The sequence below is a fragment of the Fukomys damarensis genome, unplaced genomic scaffold (genome assembly GCF_012274545.1).
Source record: "Fukomys damarensis isolate Sample0158 unplaced genomic scaffold, DMR_v1.0_HiC HiC_scaffold_16, whole genome shotgun sequence".
Taxonomy (NCBI): Eukaryota; Metazoa; Chordata; class Mammalia; order Rodentia; family Bathyergidae; genus Fukomys; species Fukomys damarensis.
The window spans coordinates 129,537,040-129,560,420 of NW_022900928.1; the positions used below are offsets into that span (position 1 = coordinate 129,537,040).

Here is a 23,381-nt window from a genome sequence, read left to right on the forward strand (position 1 = left end):
TGGGAAAAAAAAAAAAAAAAAAAAAAAAAAAAAAAGAACAAAGTGGATTATCCTTCTCCAGTATCCTCTGCAGTTTCCCCATTTCTTTGAACATGCTCGGAGTTCCTTTGTGCAGTTGTGCCCACTGCCTAGAAGGCTCCACTTGGAGACTTTGACCTGTTGACTGCAGATCCTTTCCTCTAAGGAGGCTTTTCCAAAGCCCCGCAGTTATGTACACTTTCGTCCCCCTGGGGTGTAAGTGCCCAGCAGTAGGCAGCTTGCTGGTCATGTTGGTGCCTAAGGAGGGCCTGGCATATAGAAATAAAGCAAATGTTTAGATACAAGTCTACTATTAGGTTAATGATAAGTTATTCCAAAATTTCTTCAATTATTTTATAATTGTCATCACTTCCTACTACTGAGTCCTTTTCCAGAACTTTTCTTTCCTCAGGGGCTTTAACCAACAGCTGTGTTTGCAAGAAGTGCTGGGCTGTTGTCCCTTTCAGGACATTTGATCTTTTAAATCTTCCAAATATTTTGTAAAATGTGAGTAAAGTCACTTCTCACCTGTTAAGAGGCAGCATTTTTACTGACATAACTCATTTGAGATCACTTATTTGAACTTGCAGTTAATGAATCTGTCTTGGATTTTAGGAAACTGGATGGAATGGATTTGTGGCCCACATATCCTGCACCTGATTATTTGGACTTCTTTGACTTCAGTGTGTCATTTGTATCTCACAAAGGGTAAAGTTGTTATCTTGTCAGTTGTAGGGAATATTTTGTAGCAGAAGGAAAAATGTAATTAGTTGAAAATAGATATGAATATAATTAGATTTGAATTCTTTAAAAAAGTGTGATTTTTAGATATACAGAAGACCTGCAAGACTGGTGCAAAAATGATCCTGGACTCTGCACCAGATATTCCTCCTACACTTTACTCTAATCCCTTTAGTCACCTTACTCGTTTGCCCTCTTTTTCTTTCTTTCTTTCTGACTTGACAGTAGATTGCAGAAATTTAAAGCTTTCCTCTTTTTGTAACCATTGCACAGGTATCAGAATCGGGAAATTGGTACTGACGTATACAATACCATTAATGGACAGCGAACTGCAGTCCTTACTCACTTTCCCAATCATATCCTCGATAGGAAAAGAAAACCCTGAACCAGAGTTGCAGAGTTGTCATGCATCTTTAGTCTCCTAATAGCAACAGCTTTCCTTTTCCCTTCACGATTTGGACATTTTTGAAGACTTTAGGCCAGTTATTTTGTAGCAGGTCCCTCTATTTAGATCCCGTGTTTGGAAAGGGACATGTTTTTCTTAGTGCATAGCATCCGGAGGGAGATGATACTGAGTTGTTACTGTCACAGGTATTTGCTTTGGTCTCTTGGTCAAGTGGCTTGTCAGATTTTGTCGAGGATGTGGACTATGATGCTGATGATTACCAATGATAAATTTCTAATTCTGTCATTTTCTACAGTTACTAGTTGGATTTCTGCAAGGATGCACTTTTCCACTTCATTTGCTTATTAATAGATTGTATTTTTAGAATCAGTATGAATTCATGGATTCTTATTTAATGGGTTATAGTCTATTATCATTTAACTATAACAGACTGTGGACTTTTGACATCCCCGACATTTTTTGAGTATTTCCTTACTCTCTGGAACAAGAAGATATCGAAGACCAGGGCTTGGCACACTTTTTCTCTTAAGTGGTCAGAGAGTGACTCTGATTTGTCCAGTCTGTGAAGTGCCTGCTTAACTGCCTCAGGAGGCTTGTGACCTGCTGTGTGGCCATGCTCCAGCAGTTTCTTCATGAAGCAAGTGGGGCTGGCTGGATCTGGCCTATCCCAAGCCCTCCTAGCCCGGGCTCGGACTGGCCACTTACCTAAGGAGCCTGGCTTCTTTTTAGTGGTGAATGGCACTTAGAGATGGAGATCTGACTACTAGATATGTTCCTTGTGCTGGGATCTCATTAATGTGAGGCTGTGTTGGAAGACAGTAAGAATGTAAGAATATATTCATAATAATTGCATACATAATGATTGTGCGTGTATGCAGACATATCTGTACTCTGTATCTGTCTGTAAATATTGTAAACCATTGAGTTATATCAACTCCCAAGTCCATTTCCAGTCTAGCCTTTTCACTTTCTGTATTTGAAACTTCTTTCTCCAACACTGACCTACCTGGCTCGTTATCTATAAATATTTACTTATTTGTTCAATTTTAGAATATATACAAAGAAGTTTTTGAATTGCAAACCTATACAGTGCCTCTGTGAAAAACAAACCTACTAACTGTGGGGTTAATCTTTATTTATACTGTTTCTTATGCCTTAGGGTTTGGTTAGACACTGTGCTCAAAAGTTAAGTCATCCCTGGCCTTCTCATCCGTGCTGCCCTCCAGTACTTCGTGATTTATTTTTCATTGAAAAATAAAAGTATATATTTATGATATGCAACATATTTTGATATATACACTGTGGAATGGCCAAATCAAGCAAATCAACAACCCATTACTATATATACCCATTGGCATGAACACCTAAAATCTCCCTTAGCAATCATCAAGTATGCAATATATTGTTATTAACTAGTCAGCATGATGTATCTTAGATCTCTTGAATTTACTCCTCCTCACTGAAATTTTGCATCCTTTGACCAATATCTCCCTAATTCCTCCTAGGCCCTTAGTTCTTAACAATTGCCCTTCTCCTGTGAGTTCAACATTTGTAGATTCTACATGTAAGTGAGGCCATGCAGTATTTGTCTGTGTTTGGCTTGTTTCACCGTAATGTACTCTGAGTTTATCTATATTATCACAAATGGCAGGGTTTCGTTTTTAAAGGATGTATGATATTCCATTGTATATGTACCACATTTTCTTTATGCATTTGTCCGTTTATAGGCACTTAGGTTGATTCTGTATTTGGCTATTGTAATGCTTCTGTGAACATGGGAGTGCAGAATGGTCTACATTTTATTTCATGTGAATTTATATATGCATAAATAGAATCGATGAATCATAGGTAGTTCTGTTTTTAAATTTTTGAGAAACTTCTATCCATTTTCCTTACTGATTGTACTAATTGACATTTTCTCCAGAAATGTACAAGGTTTCCCTTTTCTCCATATGCTTACCAACACTTACCTTTTGTCTTTTTGTTCATAGTCATTCTAATAGTTATGAGGTGTTACCTCATTGTGGTTTTAAATTCCACCTCTTTGGTGATTAGTGACATTGAACATTTTTCCTGTACTTGTTGGCCATTTGTATGTCTTTTTTTTTTTTGGTACCGGGGATTGACCTTGGGGTCCTGCGCTTGTGAGGCAGGCGGTGGAACACTTAACCAAAGCCCCGGCCCCCTTTGTATGTCTTTTGAGAGACAATATTCAATTCCTTTACCCACTTTTTAAAAGGGAGTTACTTTCTTGGCATTGAGTTGACTTCTATATATTTTAGAAATTAATGCCTTACCAGATATTTGGTTTGCAAATATATTCTTCCATTCCATAGCTTGTCTCTTCATTCTATTGATTATTTCTTTTCCTGGGCAGAGCTTTTTAGTTTGAAGCCATCCTATTCGTCTTTGTTACTTTTCATTTTGGATTCATATCCCCAAAATACATTTGTCCAGGTCAGTGTTACAGAGTTTCATCTCTCTGTTTTCTTCTAATAGTTTTATCTTTTCAAGTCTTATATTTAAGTCTTTAATGCATTTTAAGTTAATTTTTGTATATGGTGTAAAATGAGCATCTTAATTTCTTATTTCTGCATGTGAGTATCCAATTTTCTCAGTGCTATTTATTTAAGGACTGTTCTTTCCCTATTGTATATCTTGGCAATTTTGTTGAAGATCGACTAATCATAAAAGTGTGTATTAATTTCTGGGCTCTTTTTCCTGTCCCATGGGTATGTGTTTGTTTTTATGCTGGACTGTGCAATTTTGATTACCATCGCTTTGGTAATATATTTTGAGAGCATATAGTGTAATGCTTTGACTTTGTTCTTTTTGTGAAAGACTTAACTACTGAGATCTTTTGTGATTCTATATGAATTTCAGGGTTTTTCCTTCTATTTCTGTGAAAAGTATCATTGCACTTTCAATAGAGCTTGAATCTATAGGTTTCTTTGGGTAGTAAGCACATTTAACAATACTAATTCTTCTAGTCAGTAAACATGGGATAGTTTTACATTTATTTGTGTCGACTTCAATTCCTTTTATCAGTGTTGTGTTTTTTCATTTTAAATATGGTTAGGATCATTTGTTTCTATTTGCATTTCATTGTAGGCCAACTCCTCCATTTGGCCATTTCTTCCATTCTTGTTTATTTTATATTGTTTTTTGAATATGTTAAACTTGAATGTGGTTCTAAAATTCAGAACATGTGAAAAGGCATATACATTGATGTGTTGGTCCATATCTGTTTCTTTTACCCTATTTTTAATCTGCCTCCTTTTCACTCTGTTCTCATCAACTCCTGTAATGAAGCAATTTTACTAGTTTCTAGTTTACCATGTTATTTGTTTTTTTGTACAAGCATATGTGTGTATTTTTATTTTTTCTTTGTTACTTGAAAGGAAGCCTACTGTAGATATTCTGCCTTATAATTAATTCACAAACTCATGAGTTAGTCAAAGTAGAACATTCCTGTGTGGTGAAATGAATGCCTCACCTGAATCAAGTTACTGGAGGATAAGAACTTCATTAGATTATGGCCAGTTTAAACCAAGAAAAAGAAGCAATCCAGGGTCACCCAGGCTTTCTGCCTGGATTAAAAAGATAATAGTGGAAACAAGGCTTTTGTACATAGGGAGGGGAGGGGGCTTGGGGGGATGTGATAACATTTATTAAAAAAAAGATAATAAACACTTTAGATCACAGGGATCTTGGTGGTAAAAATTTGACACTGCTCTAAACTGTTGTCCCCTTGTCTAGAGGTTGTCCTTTGTGCCTAATGCACAGTTGTGGTCCTAGGATCTACTCTTCATTGACCCCACATCAATCCTCTTTCTTAGTTTACTGTATCATTTTGGTGGTGTATATCCTTTAGTGGCTTTGTGAGAAAGAATACATGACTTTTTTTTTTTTGCGGTCTGATCCGATTATTAGTTTTACTAACTTGATTGTTAGTTTTGGCTGCATGTAGTATTCATAGAAGAAACTTTGTTAAAATTTTTTTCCTATATTATTGAGATACAATTTCCATATATTAAGTAGTCCCTGTGTTTAACTTTCATTCCCAAAATCCAGTTTTTACTTCAGTATCATTTCTATTTAGGCTGAAGTGTTCCCTTTGAAGTTTTTTGTGGTTATTTTGCTGGTGATGAGCTTTTTCATGTATCTGGAAAATATTTTCAGTTTTCCATCATTCTTAAAGGATATTTTTGCTGGATATAGAATTCAGAGTTCTTAGCTTTTTTTTTTTTTTTTTTCAGTCCATGTGTTCAGGCTTTCATGAAGGATGATGATAAGAAAGGAAAAGAAATCTGCCATTTAGAGAAAATTTCCACTACATGGAGCATGTCATTTTCCTTTGACTGCTTTAGATTTTCTGTGGTTTTATTTTGTAAGTGTAATACAGTTTTCTTTTTGGAGCTGCTTGGATCTGTCTTTCAAATCTGGCATGTTTTCATCACTATTTTTCAGCTGTGTGGGGCTTATTCTGTCTATCTTGTGGAACTCCCATTGTCCTTGTATCTGACCTTTGATGTTTTCCTATTATGTCCATAGTCATCAGTCCATCTTTTTTGTTCAGTTTTCTTTGTTTTTCAGATTGTATAATTTCCATTGATAAAGCTCAAACTCACTGACACTTTATTCTTTTATTTCTGATTTGTTATTAAGATTACACTGAAGGTTGGGCGTGGTGGTGCATGCCTGTAATCCCAGCACTCAGGAGGCTAAGAGACCAGCCTGGGCTACATAGTGAGTTCCAAGTCAGTCTCAACTACATAGTGAGACCCTGCCTCAAAAAAAAAAGAAAAAAAAAAAGTAAAAGAAAAAAAGAAAAAGAAAAAGATTACACTGAATATTATGTTTAAAATAATAAAATTATTAGTTTTTAAATTTCAAATTTTTAGAATAACATTTTTCTTTATTAAGATTTCTTTATAGAGATTAAAAGAATCTTTTCAGGCATTGCAAATGACTTTTACCTCAGTAAGCACAGTTATCATAGCTGATACAAAGTTTTTGTCTGATAAGTCTAACATCTGAGTTATTTTGAGGTTGGAATGTGTTAATTTTCCTCCCATTAAAATGGATCAAATTTTCAGGGTTCTTTGTGTTTCAGATAGTTTTGGATTGTAGTTTTTATTTTCTTAAAAGAAACAGAGTCTTGTTTTATTGCCCAGGCTGTGCTCAGTCTGCTAAATAGCTGGGTCTGCAGATGCACACGCCTGCCTTTGCGCCTGGTTTGAATTGTGTCTTGAATTTAGTTAATATTCTCTTGCGTGGGCTCTGAGTCATGTCACCTTCCTCTGAGAAATCTTGATGCTTTCGACTTCACTGGCAGTCAGCTTCAGACCCCTCTTTCCTAGGAGATGGTTCAAATTTGGTTCCATGTCTTAAGTCTGGATGGTGTATTAGGTGTCTCCTACACATCTAACAAGTTAATGGTCACCCCGAGACTTGTACAGTGTCCGTAGGAATTCGAGGATTCCTATCTATGGCTTTCTGCTCCTCTGCAGTGCTACTGGCAGCATCTGTGGTTGCCCAGATTCCTCCCCTTTTTCTGTCTAGGCAGCCAGTGAGATTTCAATGGAGATTTTAGCTACCTGTACTGCACCATTCCAATGAAAGGACCAGTCCTTGGGGCAAAGCTTCTACCCCCAGTCCCCCAATTGAGAATATAAACACATGAATTTACCCAATTAGCAGTCGTATCTCCAAGTTTCGGCACCCAAAAGTCTGTCTCCGTTTCTTTTCTACCATACACAGTTGTTTCTGATATTTTTTCCAGAGTTTATATTTGTAACTCAGTTCATTTTAAAACCATTTTTCAGGCTTTGGTACCAAGCATTGGCTCTCCAAACCATTTTCTTCAGGAATTTACCTGGTGTGATACAGAAGAAAAATTTAGTAAGGGAAGAGATTGGAAATGTGGGTTAGATAAAAAAGTGGCAGAGAGGAATCTTGAGTGCTTTGAAAAAGCACTTCCTGAAATATCTTATGTGTCTTAAGTAACATGTGGATTGAGAGACCCATTAAGAAAGTTTTGTCATTTTAATGCTACACTATTGAAACAACTGGAATTCAGGCAGTGCTAATTAACTTGGAAAGGAAAGAATCTATTTAGTAAGATTGTGAAAGTAGAATAGAATTTGGTAATGGGTTATCATCGGAGGGAAAGAAATAAGATGACTGCTACTTAGGGATGTTAATGACGTTGTGAGTATACAAGTGGCAAATTTAGTTGGGGAAAATAATAAGTTGCAAGAAACACATGTTGTATTCTAAGTGCTTGCTAATATTATCAGGAAGTTGGAAAGTTAAAGAGCTTTGGAGAAATGGGCTAGAGATTTAACACTGACGGAGAAATGAAGTGAGTCTTAAGAATGGAGTCTTATAAACGGCAGAAACTGAAATAGCAAGTGCAAAAAGAGAGCCAGCAGAAAATCTGAGAATGACAGGGAGAGCTAGGTGAATCAGGAGACTGAGGTATACTGGAGACCAAGTGTGAGAGTTTGTAGTCCAGAGAGTTGGCCAATGACATTCTCTACATATTTAAAGGTTAAAAAACAAACCTTCCAAAATCTGAGGGTATGCCATCCTTAAGTAATGAGGATTTCCTTTTCTAGTTTCTCTGAAACCTTTATTTTATTATAAAGCTAAACACAAAAGTCATATTCTAGTGGGAGAGTAAGCAGTATGTAATGGGGGAAGTAGAGGTTGTTAGTCTAGGCCACAGTTTAAACTTTGTCAGGGATGTGAATGACAGTTGGAATGGTAGCTGGTGGCTTGAAGTGGGCAGGAGGGGAGCAGGCCCTTACTTTGGCTATGTGCTGTTGGGAAGATTGTTACGGAAGAAATAGTGGCTGTGGTGGTAAAGTTTGAGAGTCAGCAGATAAAAATAGGACAGAGAACAGATTGAGGAGGTTAAGTTGTAAATACATAGGGACATTTTTGCCTCATAGAAGGAAAAAGAGGATTGGTACAGGTATGGAGAAATTTTGTCAGGGAGAAGAGTGAGTCTGTAGGAAGAGGTTGGAAATTTGAGGTTTTGAAAATGAGAGAGTTAAGAGTGAGGTTGACAGTTTCACTCTTGCGGTATAGAAAATACAGTAGTTAGAAATGAATCTTCCTTCATACAACAACTGGAAAAGCCAGCCTCTTCCTCCAAATTTACTTGGAGGTAATTGTTTATTTAATTATTTCTGGTATTGGGGATTGAATTCAGGACCTTTCGCTTGCAAGGCAGGCTGCGGAACCACTGAGTTAAATCCCCAGCCCCACTTGAAGGTAATTAAAAAGCATTAAGAGAGTGACTATGTAGGAGGGAATAAAAGCTTAGAAAAGTTTAGGAAAGTGTTTGGGGCCATTTTTCTCCAGTGGATAAGTTTTTGAGGGAAGAAAACTAAGCAACGCCTTTGATAGTCTCTTAGGATTACAGGGATAGAGACTGGAGTTCAGGCCTTGCTACTGTGAGGCTTTTTTGTTTTTGTTTTTTTTTGTGAATCACCCTTATTTGGGATTGGGGCCCTAACGGGCCATAGCCTAGGAGCCAGGAGTGAATTGGATGTAGAAAGGCCTTCACAGGGACTGTTGCTTCACTTTGAATACATCTATAATTTTATTGTCTTTGTCTTAGGCACTTGTCATAAAAGTGCAAATTTTTGGAAGATAATGATATAGTAGGCCTCAATTGTTACTATAAAATAAATGTGCACAGTCTAGAAATAAAAAAATATCTGGTAGAATATGATAAATAACATGAGCAAAATGAAGTAGAAGGAAGGAAAGAGGTTATATCCATAGGGCTTCTGACATTGGTGTTTTCAGGAGACTTATAGCTGTACTTATCTTGTTCAAAGAGATAAAAGATTCAGCATTTTCAGCAGAGAAATAAAAACTTAAAAACAATGAAGCGTGATACAGTGGTACACTCTTGTAATCCTAGCTGTTGGGATGGTTGACGCAAAAGATCACAAATTCAAGGCCAGAGTAGATAACTTAATGAGAACCTATCTCAAAATAAAAAAATAAAAAGGACTTATTCATTGGTAGAGTGCTTTTCTAGCATGAGTTCAATCCCTAGGACCACAAAAGGGAAAAAAATTCTGAATTTGAAAACAGAACTGAAGTTAGGAATTTAATGGATTGGTTTAAGAAAGGTTACATAGAGCTGAAGAGTGAATTAGTCAAGTGGCAAAGAAAAGAGGATGGAAAATAATGAAGAGGTTGAAGGAGGAGACATAAAAATACTGAAGTGTGTAGTTGAACTTCCAGGTAGGGTTCCGGGTGAATGGGAGAGAAGCAACATTTGAAAACAGAATGACCAAAAACCCTCAAACTGAGGAAAATTATTAAGTAACAGATTCAAGAAGCCTTACCAGACACCACACAAGTTAAAAAGAAATCCATACCTTGCATTCTGTGGTGGCGTGCAGAAAACCAAAGATAAGGAGAAAAATTTCAAAAGTTACTAGGAGAATGAAGAGGAAACAGTATACAGCACTTTCAAAGAACTAACAGGCTAGCAGCTTACTTCTCAAAAGAAGCAATGGAAGCCATGAGACAATGGAATACATTTTCAAAGCACTGAGAGAATAATTGCCCATTTTGAATATAAAACCTGAGAAAGTTTCCTTGAGAATAAAGATGAAATACAAATGTTTCTTACTTGGCAGTTTTTCAATGCACTAGCCACTCTTTAAAATTGCTCAAAAGTCATGGCTAGTGACTACAGATATATCTCACTTAACAATTTACCTATTTAACAACTATTTGAACTTACAACTGAGGTGTGACGTTCAGACTTATAATCTGCCACTAGGACTTCTGACCCATCTTTTTTTTTGTGTGTGTATAGTTCTATACATCTTGTTTATAGAGGCTCAATGTCTTTGTATAGTATACCTTATTTATATAATACTGTAACTTTTTTTTTTTTTTTTTTTTTTGGTATTGGGGATTGAACTTGGGACCTTGTGCTTAAGAGGCAGGGAGCGGCACCACTGAGTCAAATCCCTGGCCCTAGTACTGTAACTTTTATTGCTTGTACAGTATAGTACTGTAGCTTTATGTTGTGTTATACATGACAGTACAGCATTTAAGAGTTATGCAAATAAAAGCAAAGTCATCAGGTTGGAATTTCCTTTGACCATTTCTTTGTTCTGAATATTGTAATGTACTAACTATATACAATTCCCCATTTAGCAGCTAGTTCATTTAACAACATAGCCATAGGAACAAAACTCAGTTATTAAACAAGGAATGTCTGTACTATATCGAACAACACAGATATAAAACATTTCCATCATTACAGAAAGAACAGCACTATTACAGGTATTATGCAAACCAGAGAGTATTTTGGACAAGATTCTGCTCCGACTATGAAACTTTATATAAAATTGTTGAATTCTTCTAGAAAAAAAATTAACAAAGCTGAGTTAAGAAATTAAAAAAATTGGCACTATCTCATATGTTAAAAATGTTTTTATTTTTCTTTTGATGTCTTTGGTTTGGGGTAATACTGACCACATGGAATGAATTCTTTCTATGTTCTAGAAGAAGTTTTTCTTTTAATATTTGGTAGAATTCACCAGTGAATCCATCTGGTCCTGGACTTTTCTTTTCTTTTTTTTTTGGTTTTTATGAGACACGGTCTCACCATGTAGTTGGGACTGATCGGGAACTCACTATGTTGCCCAGGTTGGTCTTGAACTCACAGTGATCCTCCTGCCTCAGCCGCCTGAGTGCTGGGATTACAGGCATGCACCACCATGCACTTTTCTTTATTGGAGCTTTTAAAATTATTTATTCAGTTGCTTTACTTATTATATATCTATCTATACTTTCTATTTCTTTTTGAATTTTAGTAATTGTCTTTCTAGGAATTTGCCATTTTATCTAAGTTATCTAATTGTATTCCCTTATAATAAAGTTTTTCATTGGAGGAATGTGAGCTTTTCATTGTATTCCCTTATAACCTTTTTAATTTCTGTAAGATTTGTAGAGATGTCTGCTCTTTAATGCCTGATATATGGGCACCCTGTGGAGGTAGGGGGGGGCTTTCCTATTCACAGGTACATTGTCTATGTTGAAAGTACTCTATACACCAAGAGAATTTGAGAGAAAATTTATTACTCATCTAAGAGCCTTCTGGGGACAGTAGAGTTGTATAAGGAATTTGGGCTGGTTAGAGTGAAGTCAAGAGAGTGGGTTAGGCCTGTGTAATAGTAAGAGACTAGAGGGATGTTCCTATGTACTCACTGGGGATTTCAAAATTTGAATCTCCTTCCTGCTGGGGCCATAGGCAGGGGCACCAATGGACTTTCTTTTAGTATATGGCTGCCAAAGTGAGCACACTCATGAACTTTCTTATCAGTTTGTTCAGATGTGGGTCCAGTGGGGAAAGGAAGGAGGTGAGGCTGAAAATAAGTCATTGGTCAAACATTGTGAATTTTTTTTGGTACCGGGGATCAAACAGGTCCTTGTGCTTGTGAGGCAGGTGGCGGAACCACTGAGCTAAAATAAATCCCTGGTCCTAACATCATGAATTTAAAAAAATAGAGTGAATCTATTATAATTCCTGATTTTGGAATGAAAAATTGTGTATTTTTTTCTTTTATTTTAGATTAGATAACCTTGATTGATCTATCTTCACTTTTATTATTTCTTTAATAATCTCAAATCTGCTGTTGTGTCTCTGTAGTGAATTTTTTAGTTCAGTCATTCTATCTTTCAACTTGAAATTTCCATTTTTAAAATAACATTCTTCTTTATTGACATTCTGTTTGACGAGTCATCATTATACTTTTGCTTAAAAATGGTTTCTTTTAAGCTGGGCGTGGTGGCACATACCTGTAATCCCAGCACTCAGGAGGCTGAGGCAGGAGGATCTATCAAGACCAGCCTGGGCTACATAGTGAGTTCTAGGTCAGTCTCAACTACATAGTGAGACCCTGTCTCAAAAACACAAAACAAACAAACAAAAAGGTTTCTTTTAATTCTTTGAACATATTTATAATTCTGCCCTGGAGTCTTTGTTGGCTAGGTTAAAAATTCAGGCTCTTCCAGAGAGATTTTATTGAAACAGCTTTATCTTTCTTATGTTTCTTTGCCTATCATATTATTTTTTTGTTGTTGTTGTTGAAAACTGGACATTTTTTGTAATATATTCTGATTCCCTTTCTTCCCCAGAGTTGGAGGTATTTTTAATATTGTTTGACACCCTGGCTGGCCATGGTGTCTGTTTCTCTTGCAGTGTGTGGCTCCTGATGTCTCTGCTAGTTTTCTTTCTTGCTTTTATTTTGCAGCCTTTCAGGTAGTTGCCCCTGGGTTAGGATAGCCACATCTGTTTGGCTGAGAGTTGGGTTTAAATTGCTTGGAGGGATGAGGCTCCCACCTTTTTGTCACTGGTTTTTATGAAGCGGCTTGGGGGATGCTTTACAAAGTTCAGTTAGTTTTCATTTCTTCCCTGGGTCTTCCTTTCTACCGCCTCACATTCTGAATAGCTTTGTGGCTCTCTCATTTCCCTCTTTCACTCTTGCAGTCTTAGGTATGCACGGCCTTCTAGATCAGCAGGATGCAGTCAGTTCTTATCAGGGCCACTTTGCCTACCTCCTTCCTTGGTTCTCATGTGAAATTTCTGGTTGGTCTTTTTTTTTTTTTTTTTTGGTACCGGGGATTGAACTCGGGTCTTTGCGCTTGCAAGGCAGGCCACCAAACCGCTGAGCTAAATCCCCAGCCCTTGCTAACTCTTTTTTTTGAGACAGGGTCTCACTATGTAGTTGAGACTGACCTGGAACTCACTATGTAGCCCAGGCTGGTCTCGAACTCACAGTGACCTTCCTGCCTCAGCCTCCCGAGTGCTGGGATTACAGGCGTGCGCCACCACGCCTGGCATGGTCTGCTAACTCTTACTGCAGACTCAGGTTAGCTGTGACACTGCCTTTCCTGGTTGGTTTGGTTATTTATTTGGCCCTTGGAATTAAAGTTGTTTTGAAAATGCCCTGTTCTTTTCCACAGTTTCCTCTGACAGTGGCAGTGCCAGCTTTCACACCTCACCCTGCTCTAGGCGGGCTTCATCTCAAGGATGTGGAAGTGGGTGTGGGAAGGCGAGAGCCCCAGCCTACACCTCCACACATTTTCATTGTTCTGCATTTCAGTCAATTCTCCTGAACCAGCTTCTCGATGTGTTGTATGTTTTCCATTTGTATCCACATCTTTAAATGGGTTTGACAGTTTTGTTCAGTTTTATGGTTCTTTTGTTTTGAGGGGTAATATTTGTCATATTCCTCATTCAACCATTCAGGCCACCCTCTCTTTCCACCTTTCTCTGTGTTTCTGTCTCATTTTTAAGCATTTACATTTTATTCCAACTGCAACTTTTTATTTGGTACCGGGGATCAAACTCGGGCCCTTGTGCTTCTGAGGCAGGCACCAGAACCACTGAGCTAAATCCCTGGTTCCAACTGCAACTTGTTTTGTTGTATATGACGAAACCAGGGATCTATTAGCTATTTTATATTTATGTTTTTGTTACTGGGGATTGAACTCTGGACCTTGCATTTGCAAGGTAGGTGGGGGTGGGGGCATTGAGCTAAATCCCCGGCCAATTAGCTTTTTAAAAAAATTGTGTTGACTGGGCTGGGGATGTAGCTCAGTGGCACCGTGACTGCCTTGTGAGCTCAGGTCCTGAGTTCAATCTCTGACTCAAAAAAAGCAAAGATAAGATGGTGTTGATTAACTGCTAGTTGACTAACATTAATGTGTTTCTCACTGCTTTGTAATGTAAATCATTTACTTTTCTAATATCAGTGATTTTTATTTGTCTCCCCCTCCTTTCCCCCCTTTATTACATCAAATGTGTATTCTTTCACTTGTTTTTCTATCTCTTGCTTTCCATTGGCTTTTTCTGAGTTTCTGAAAAGACTACTCGAGTTAAATCAGTCTTTCGTCTTTTTCTCCTTGAGTTTTTTTTCACTACTAAGGTTCATAAGGTTATGTGTGCTGTTGCTACTCCTGTGGGCTGAGATTAAGATAAGCAAGAAGGTACAAAAATTCTAGGTTCTTGCCTCTTCCACTTTCCCTGCAGATGTGGCGCAGGCATCTATGACGTGGCTTTCTTAAGCTTTGCCCCAGCAGTCCCAGCCCTGCTCCTTATAAGCATTTACATAAGCTGACTTTTGTCCCAAATAGGCTGTATTTGTTAAAAAACTTGAGCACCTGCTGTGTATTGTGCATTGTGCTAGGTTTTGGGAATTCAGAGGGTTGCAAAGACGCATTTCTTTTGCTCAGATGCTTTCTTCAGATTTGCCTTCTCAACTGCTTTCTCGAGGGCCTTGTCTCCGTCCCTCGCCTCACTGTGCCTGCCATTTTGAACCATGTGACATGTTGACCATCTCTGCCTGTTCGCCTTAACCCCAGCGCAGTTCCTCAGAATGTCTGACAGGGGTGGGACCCCTCTTCAGGAGCCGGTAGGCAGAGGGGCCATATATCAGGGCCCTCACTGGAAGTTGGTTGGGATTGGAAATTGCCTTGTGCTTCAGTGAGTCGGAGAAGTGCTGATTTCCTCGGGGTCGATGGGCTTCACCACTATGCCACAGGCAAGACAGTTGCCTGATTGGTCACTTTCTGCTCAGCATCTTGTACAACTGAGGATCTTCCCTGTTCCTTCCAGGGCTCTGGTACCAAAGGTGAGGTTTGATCGCCTGCCTTGCTATCCGGCTTACTATTTTTGGTACTGCGATGGAACTCAGGACCTTGTGCTACCACTGAGTTATATCCCTGCCTCCAATCCAGCTTATTCTTACCACCTTTGTTGCCTGTGTCCTGTGTTCTTTTCTGGTTGTTGCTGACTTGTTTTTTGTGTTCTCAGTGCTTGCTGACAGAGACCTACTCATCTGTCCACATATGGAGTGGCTGTTGGGCACCTCTTCTGTCCTGGACGCAGTGAGAGTCGCTGGGGCTATGAGGCTGAACCTATTCAACCATTCCTTGTCTTTGTGAGCTGGAGGCAATGAGGTAGAAATCACAAGCTGCACTATCTGTGCATGGAGGATACAGATGCTGCTGACCCAAGCGACATTGGAGTCAAGATCTCCGTGCCCCCACCTCACTTATCTGTCAGTAAATCCCCTTAGTTTTGAATTCTTCCTCGCATCGGGATTGCTGTGTAGCACCCGGTTCTCAACTGTGGCTTCTCTTTCCAGTTGCTGGCAGTTTGCCCCCAAGGCTTCTTCTTACCCAGTGTTGCTGCTGGTTGTGTTCTGACTCACCAGGGGGAGCAAACCCTGATCATCCGTTTGTCTTTTGGGAACCCTTTTCTTCTTGCTTTCTTTTTCCTTTTTTTGGGGGGGGTGGGGGAGGGTGCTTTAAACCATTTATTTAACTGTAATGTCATAGCTTGCTTTACATTTATTTTCATACATCTTTTTCTTTAGAGGAACTATCTTCAATCAAGTATATGTACATTTGAAATAGAAACCTTGTAACTTTCAGCAAGAAACACACTGAATAGGAGGAGTAAAGTCGTTGACACCACTAATTATGTGCAGTGAGAATCTGCTCTAAGTATTCATTTCTCTTGGGCCTGTTTCACAGGCCTGTTCAGTTAAGAAAACTGTTCTTAGAACTCAGAGGACCTTTTTTCATTTTTAAGCAGCTCCAGGTATTGAATCCAGGTGCTGAGTGGTAGAGCTGTACACCCGTGCGCGTGCGCGCGCGCGCACACACACACACACACACACACACACACACACGCACGCACATACGCGCGCATGCGCTTACACCACAGACTCATAAACGCGTCCTAATAGCCCAGGCTCCTGCCGTTGGTTCTCGCAAAGTGTGCTGCTCTGGGCGGGGCAGGCTGGGCCTTCAATTGAACCCAGGCACCTTTCTCTTTGACTTCCTTCTTTTTTAGATCATTTTCCTTGATGCATTTCAGGAAGTTGTCTTAGCTGTTAGAGTACGTAACACACCTAATAGGCGCGTTGATTCTCTTGGCAGGGATCTTGCCCCTCTTTACAATACCAACAGCACGCTGGGCAACACTGTTGACTTCCAGCTTTGCTGTGGTAAAGTCCGCGGGGCATTCCTTTTTGAACAGCACCCTTTCCCTTGACATCTACATTATTACCCCTTTTGTAGATTCACATACGGGTTCGCCAAAGGGATAACCCCACGTTTTCTAACTGGCCCCATTCCTCTCCTCTTTCCTTCTCTTCTGTTTTGGTAAATTACTTCTGGATGAAAGGCTTTGCTGGCTGAAAGGCTTTCCCTGTTTTTGTAGTACCTGACTCTGTTGTTTCTTTTCCTACATCTTTATTAGCTTCTGCTTTAGTTACTTTTCTCATTGGTGAGACAAAATACCCGACCCCCAAAGTTAAAGGAAGAAAGGTTTATTTAGCTCACAGTATGCAGAGGTTTCAGTCCATAGTTGGCTGGCTCCAAGGCAGGGTAGCACATGGCAGAGGGAAGTCTCAGAAGAGGACAACAGCTCATGGTGACCACAAGTTAGCAAAAGCTGCAAGAGACCTTAACAGTGTCTTTCTGCCCCCGCTTTAAAAATCTTATTCAGACTTTGGACTGGCAGCACTCACACACCCTTAATCCTGTCGCCCTCAGGCCTAGCATTGCACCCTGAGTCAGTCACACACTCCAGATTCAGCCATCTCAGAAAAAGCCTCACCTAAGACGACAAGAGGCTTAGGAAAGCATCGAAACACAAGCTATAACAGTGTCTTTGTTATATTTTCTGCTTCTTTGTGTTAGTAAAAGTTGCCTTACTCTGATTTTTGTCAGAATAGGTGTGTCCGGGATTTCTCCAGGGCCAGTGGGCCCACACGACCGTGTCACTGAGGGGAAGGTGGTGTGAGCATCCCTTGTCCTGTCCCTCCTCTGTGTTTTTCTGGAGCACTTTGGGTTGCCATCTTCGTGCAGGTGGCTGGCTGCTTTCTCTCAGTAAGTTCTCCTCCACTTGCCAAGCACTCGGTGGAGTGCTCTGTATGGAGGGACATAGTACCTGAAGTAGAATTTGTCTCCACTGTGATACAGTGACACCCCTATCTCTCGGTCCCCTAGCTGGAAACCTACCTATTTGCCATGTGGCTCCCTTCCTCCCCTGCCTGGTTGCCGGGTGTGCCGTCTGCCCTGTGTTGGGGCCACGTCTTCCCAGTGTCTGCTCGTACAGGTCTGGGTGAGGCCCTCCTTCCCTTGCCTGTCTCCTCTGTGTGTCCCCGGAGATGCAGGTCTGCGAGTCCTTTCTACCTCCTCTGACTTGCAGTCCTGTACCAGCTTGATTTTTCCAGAGATACAACTCTGATCAGTTATTCTTCTGCTCATTCATGCTTCAGCAACTCCTTGGTGTCTTTAAAAAACCCAGCCGGTTTTCTAGACCTTCCAACTTGTTTTAATTTCCTTGCCGCTGCCTCCCTCCATATAGGTGGGACTCCAGCCAAATGGAGTTAATGTTGTAGGAATCTGCCTGTGTTTTCTGTTCGCATCTTTATTTTGGCTTGCTTTTGCCAAGAGTACTCCTTTCTCAGATTCTTAGTTCTTCCTTAAAATCTTTTCTGACGTTCTCTCAGATTCCCTGATCTGAAGATACTGTTGCCCTGCCTCATATGTACAATAATGCGCTAATCACTTCCCGACATATATTGTTATTTTAATATGAATTTTTAGGCCCAATGACCTTGTATCCTCCGTCATACCCAAACGGTGTCTTACAGAAGTGTTTGCTGAATTAGTGAGAGGATTAGTGCGTTTCTGGGTTTACCGTCTGTCAGTCTGGACTCCCCTCTGTACCGTTCCCACTTCCTTGCTGCTTCTCTAAGCCCATCTCTATCGCTCAGTCCTTAAAGCTGGGTTGCTTATCTCTGGATCATTTCATGCACCACTAAATGGCCTGTTATCTTTGTTGCTTCTTTTCTCCTGAGTTACTGAGAAATGAAGGATGTGTGTGGGGGATTTGGAAGAAACAGAAGCTGGGGTGCCACATTCACTGTCCAGGTGGAAGGCCAGGGGGCTGGTGCATGGTACTCATTGCATGCAGGTTGCTAACCCAGGCAGCTGCCCTTGTGTTCTTGAGAAGGGGCTGCCTGAACTTCTGATTAGATACCTGGTTGGGGTAATGTCAGGTAAGAGAAGGGAAGTAGGGCTGGGGATTTAGCTCAGTTGGTTCTGCTTGCCTCGCAAGCACAAGGTCCTGAGTTCGATCCCTGGTATCAAAAGGAAAAAAAAAAAAAAAAAAGAGAAGAGAAGGGAAATAGACTTCTGACTACAATATTGCTAATGTTTGAAAGCTCCTGAGCCATCTGAGATTGTCTGCGTAGTTCTGGGCATCAGGTTGTACAAATGAGTTAGGTTCTGTTGATGAATTCTCAGGAGTTGCCTTACTTCATTTCGTAGAGTACTGCTTGTCCAAGGTTAGACCTAGAAAATGCCACAGCTGGAGCCCTAATTTGGTACCCGTTAGAGCTTTTAGATGGTGGATCTTTATACCATCTTTCAAAACCACATTCTCTCCTATTTTCATGCACCTCACTAGCTGGCTCCTTACTTTCCACCCCAGCGCCCCATTTGTGGAGACTTTTAGTTGAAGTGCCCCGAGGAGCAATGTAGTGTGCCTGTGAGGTCAAAGGCCTCACTCAGCACGGACGATGTGCTCGGGCACATGGCAGGGGCCTTGCCATCTGAAAGCATCTAAGTACTAAGCTCTTGACAGGGCAGGAGAAGGCCACCGGTTAACTGCTGCTGCTCACCAGTCTCTCTTTGGTTTCAGCTAGAGACAGCTGAGCTGTCCAAGGCGGGGAGAACTCAGAGCTGAGCAGTGGAGGCTCCCTTGGATCTGGAGAAAAGAGGTGACCTTGGAACCAGTAATGAGCCATTCTGAGTACAGGCTGAACTTCCAGCCCCTGGGAACCCCCAAAGGTGGTAAGAGGAAAATGGCGTCTGGAGGACTGAAACCCAGAAGAGTAGGAGTGGGGGAGAGGGCGGCTCTTGGGACTGAACGGGACTGCACTTCTTTGGGTGAAATGTTACATTTTCTCCTGTGTTATTTTTCTAGGATCAGATGTGGTTTGTCATTGTTTTAATTTACTGTTATATTGAGTGCAGCTGTTCTCCTTTAGAAAAGTGACAATCTTTTAATAATTTCTATTTTTAAAATTTTTATATCTATCTATAATCAGCAAAGCATACTGAACCCATTTTTCAGATTTTGTTCCATGCGTGTTATGCTTATTTAGAAATCATGTCTCATCTGTGTATATTTTATTTGTGTTTTCTTACTCATTTTTTTTGTGACTGAAATAATCAGAATTTCATTCTCTTGTTAGTTTTCATTTGCAATATTAAGAATAACGATGACAGCAAAAAGGACAGTATCTCCAGGTTTTAAAATATAGAGATGTTTGAAGGAAGAGCTGATGGCTGCCTCGTGTTTCTAGGTGTATCTTCTGCGGTTGGCCCACATGGTGCTGGTGCTTCGCCAGGTGACAAAAAGTCAAAGAACAAGTCCATGCGAGGGAAGAAAAAGAATATATTTGAAACCTACATGTCCAAGGAGGATGTTTCACAAGGCTTGAAGAGAGGAACGCTAATCCAGGTGCTTAAAACCTACTGGCAAGATGCTCCTGCAGTGATCTACTCTTCCATGAACTTGTTTCCTGTTCTGTGCTTCTGTGTTTAGGAGGAGTGCATTTTTTTTGTTTTTCTTTTTCTTGGGTACCGCAGATCAAACTTTGGACCTTGCGCTTGCAAGGCAGATGCGGCGCCACTGAGCTACATCCCCGGCCCTGTGCTTCTGTGCTTAGGGATGGTGATGTCACAAGTGCAGTGCTTGGTGCACCTTAGGCCTCCAGTTGTCTACAGGTCAAAGGCACCAAAGACACCCATAGGTGAGGTACTCTGAGATTAGCCAGCCCTTATTTCCAGTTAGCATCGCGTAGGGCTCCTTTATTGGGTAGAAGATACTGAGCCAGTCCACGGACTGGTGCAGTCTGAAGAAGGGAAGATGAGAGAGAGCTTCCTCAGTGGACAGTAGTGGGAGTAGGGTCTGGATTTTTGGGACATGGAATAGTTCAGCTTGCCTGAGGCACATGGATCTGAATGGCTGAGAAGACTGGCTGAGGTTGCATGGGAAACAGTGAATAGCCACAGGCAATATTTGTTGGGTGCTTGGTAGTTCACTAAGGTCGATGTGTTCCCGAGCTAGTTCGAGCTAGTTTGGTGGCCTGGCTGAGTCAGTGTTCAGTGTCCTGTGAGCCAGGAAGAGGCACAGATAGGAACACGTCACAGGGTGCTCTTGGGAGGACCGGGGATGAGCTGTCACTCTGCACTGAAGAGTGCATTTGCTCTTCACTGCTTCGAGTCCTGATCTCCACCTGTCTGCAGTGTCCTGGCTGTCCTTGTTTCCAGCAGGAGGACCATCGTGGCTCCCCCATCCCACCTCCCATTTCCCTCTGGGAATGCTCTGCCCCATGAACCCTGGGCTCGCGGACTTTTCCTCCGAGGACTGTGAGCTGGACTCCTCTGGGACTGCACTGTGCTCCTGGTGCAGGGAATTCCTTCTCACACCCGCTGGATGGAACTGTGCTGCCTTTTCAGCCTCTGCCCACAGTTCCCCTACTTCTCCAAGCGGAGTTGGCTTCTCCCCCTTTCATGGAGTGGCCTTTTTGTTTACATTTTAAACCCATTACCATTTCTTGCTTTTTTTCTTTCCCCATCGTTTCCTGATGGCAGGGGCATGTCTTATTCTACAAGTTAGCCCTGGGCCTGGCCCTTGGCTGATGCTCAGTAAATTTATGTTGAATCAATAGTTATTTATGAGTGGGTCGAATAAAGACCAAGTTACTGTATTTTGAAGAAGAGCAGGGGGAACCTTAGTTATGACTTGAGTGCAAAATAGTTTAGGATTTTGTTTACAGAATTATACAGCAACAGGGTGAGAAAATATTGCAAAATGGTATTAATGTTTGCTTTTGAAGTGATTTTTTTTTTTTTTTGGCACAAAAATCTGATCACTATAACAACTGTCATTCCCAGGGGTTTGCGATTCCTTCCGGCCTGTGACATCATGAGTCTCCATGGCCAGAGCCTCCCCCCACATGCAAACAGTTGTTCTCTGCAGATGGGGAGAGGAATAGGTTCCAGATATGAGGTCACCGTGTGAACTGTACAACACTGTAAATAAGATTTTCATAGGCAGAGAAACATAGTCCATCTGCTTTCTGCGTCTAGGCCTCTCTGGGAAGGTAAAAAGCTAGACGAGAAAGGATATGTTAGTGCTCTCAGAGACAAACGTATCAGATATACTAAAAAATGTTAACTTTTGTATTCTGACTTGTGTATATCGTGACCTTTTTTACTACCCATCCAGAGAAAAAAGCTTTTATTGAGAGAGACTAGGGAGATTTTTTGAGACAGAGTCTTGCTTTGTAGTGCAGGCTGGCCCTGAACTCACTGTATAACCCAGGCTGGCCTCAAATTTGTGGTGATCCTCCTGCCTCTGCCTCCTGAGTGCTGGGATTATAGGTGTGTGCCACGATGTTAAGCCTGAGACCAGGGATTTTTACACTTGATTTTAGCCAAAAGGCTGAGAAGTGATGAGGGAGTTTTAAAAATAAGAGTAGAATAATATTTTTATACCTTGACTAATAATTTGATATTTCATTGTTTGCCCTGTGTGAAGAGTTCATAGTGACCAAGAAATCTCATCTCTGTTTTTTGAAATTGACCAGTAAGAGCACATAATCATGTACATGGAGGTTTCTTTGCTTTTGTTTTATTGTTTGGTTTCTGAGATAGGATCTCACTATGTAGTCCAGGTGGGCCTTGAACTTGTGGCAATCCTCCTGCCTTAGCCTCCTGAGTGTTGGAATTACAAGCATGCGTTGCCACGCCTGGCCATGCACTTTTGAAGTGTTTTAATGCTCAGGTTCTCTCATCAAAGAGCACATGTCCTTCCTCTTTCTGTGGCTGCAGAGTTGAGTTTGTGAGAGGAGGTTTTGGGAGAGGTGAGTTCACATAGGCATTCTGTTTGGGGTCATGACCAGGGTGACCTGGGTGCAAGGGTGGTAGAATTGGCTGTTTCAGATTGCTGTGATGCTTTGGCTAAAGGAAGTTCAGGCTGAGCCCCAGAGCTGCCTCAGGGGTGACGTGAGACTTTCTCCTCGAGTATTGGTGTGATGGTGTTACTGGACCTCTGAAAAAATCCTAGTTAGGAAAACAGGATAGGATGGGCTGGTTTCTAGGACCTTTTCCCTCTAAGAGTGAAATGGGCTGGAGAATCCTGGGTGTGGATTCAAGATAAGAGCAGTGGTGGCACACAGTGGGGTGCCTGTTTGTTCTGAAGGGAGAAGTAGTGCTCATAACAGTAGTGCCAGGGGCAGTGGGAAAACGTCAGCTGCAGACATGAATTAATTAGCTTGAGAGATGCTCTTGACAGCCCAAATGCCAGGCATACACACCAGGGACCGAGATAGAAAAGTCACCGGGGATGTAGGGAAAACGAAGTAATGCACAGAGACTGCAGACCGCGACACTTGCAATTAGGGAGAATAATCGTAGAACATAGGCAGAGAGATCGGGATGGGAAGAACGGCGAGCGGAAGAGGCTCTGGGGTTCTGAGGAGCAAGAAGGAAGCCTGCTGGCCCACGTGTGAGCCGGAGCGTTAGCGGCCGAGGCGTGCCGCCACTGTCGGTTGTCAGAGGTCTGGATTTTACTCAGAGAACAATGGGAAGTCACTGACGGGTGTCCGCGTCCCGCACGCACACCTGTGTCACGCCCTAAAACGCCTCTCTGGCTACTGTGAGATAGAGAAAGTAGAGTGGAAGCTGGGAGACTACTTAGGAAGCCATGAGAGTAAAGTATAAAGACGCGGGCAAGGACGGGAGCAGTGAAGATGGAGAGAAGCGAGTGGATGCGGAGGGCGAGCTGACGCATGCGCTGAGAGGTGCGTGTGGAGGGAGGAAGGGGAGGGGAGGAGTCCACAGCGACTCCCCAAGGTGGGGGACACTGAGGGTCGGAGTGTGGGCTGACTGTTGGGGAGCCCAGGAGAACAGGTAGCATACGTGAACTAAGGGCCCTGGTGGTAGCTACAGCCGCGAAGAGGCAGTCCGCAGTGGCTGAGCGCCATGGAGGCTGGAGGGCCTGAATGTGGTGTGGCAGTGCAAAACCTACTCCCCTGAGCAGTGCCCCAGTTTCTTTATCTGGATAATG

At 41.4% G+C, this 23,381-nt stretch overlaps 1 protein-coding gene across 1 annotated transcript in view; it reads left to right on the forward strand.

The window, feature by feature from the left end:
- The window catches only part of Dis3l2 (DIS3 like 3'-5' exoribonuclease 2), a 289,941-nt gene that overhangs the window by 15,225 nt on the left and 251,335 nt on the right, over positions 1 to 23,381 (forward strand). The window contains exons 2-3 of the mRNA XM_033763990.1: positions 18,942 to 19,090; positions 19,609 to 19,766. Coding sequence (XP_033619881.1) covers positions 19,039 to 19,090; positions 19,609 to 19,766 — 210 coding nt within the window. The 5' untranslated portion in view covers positions 18,942 to 19,038. The remainder of the gene's footprint in view (positions 1 to 18,941; positions 19,091 to 19,608; positions 19,767 to 23,381) is intronic.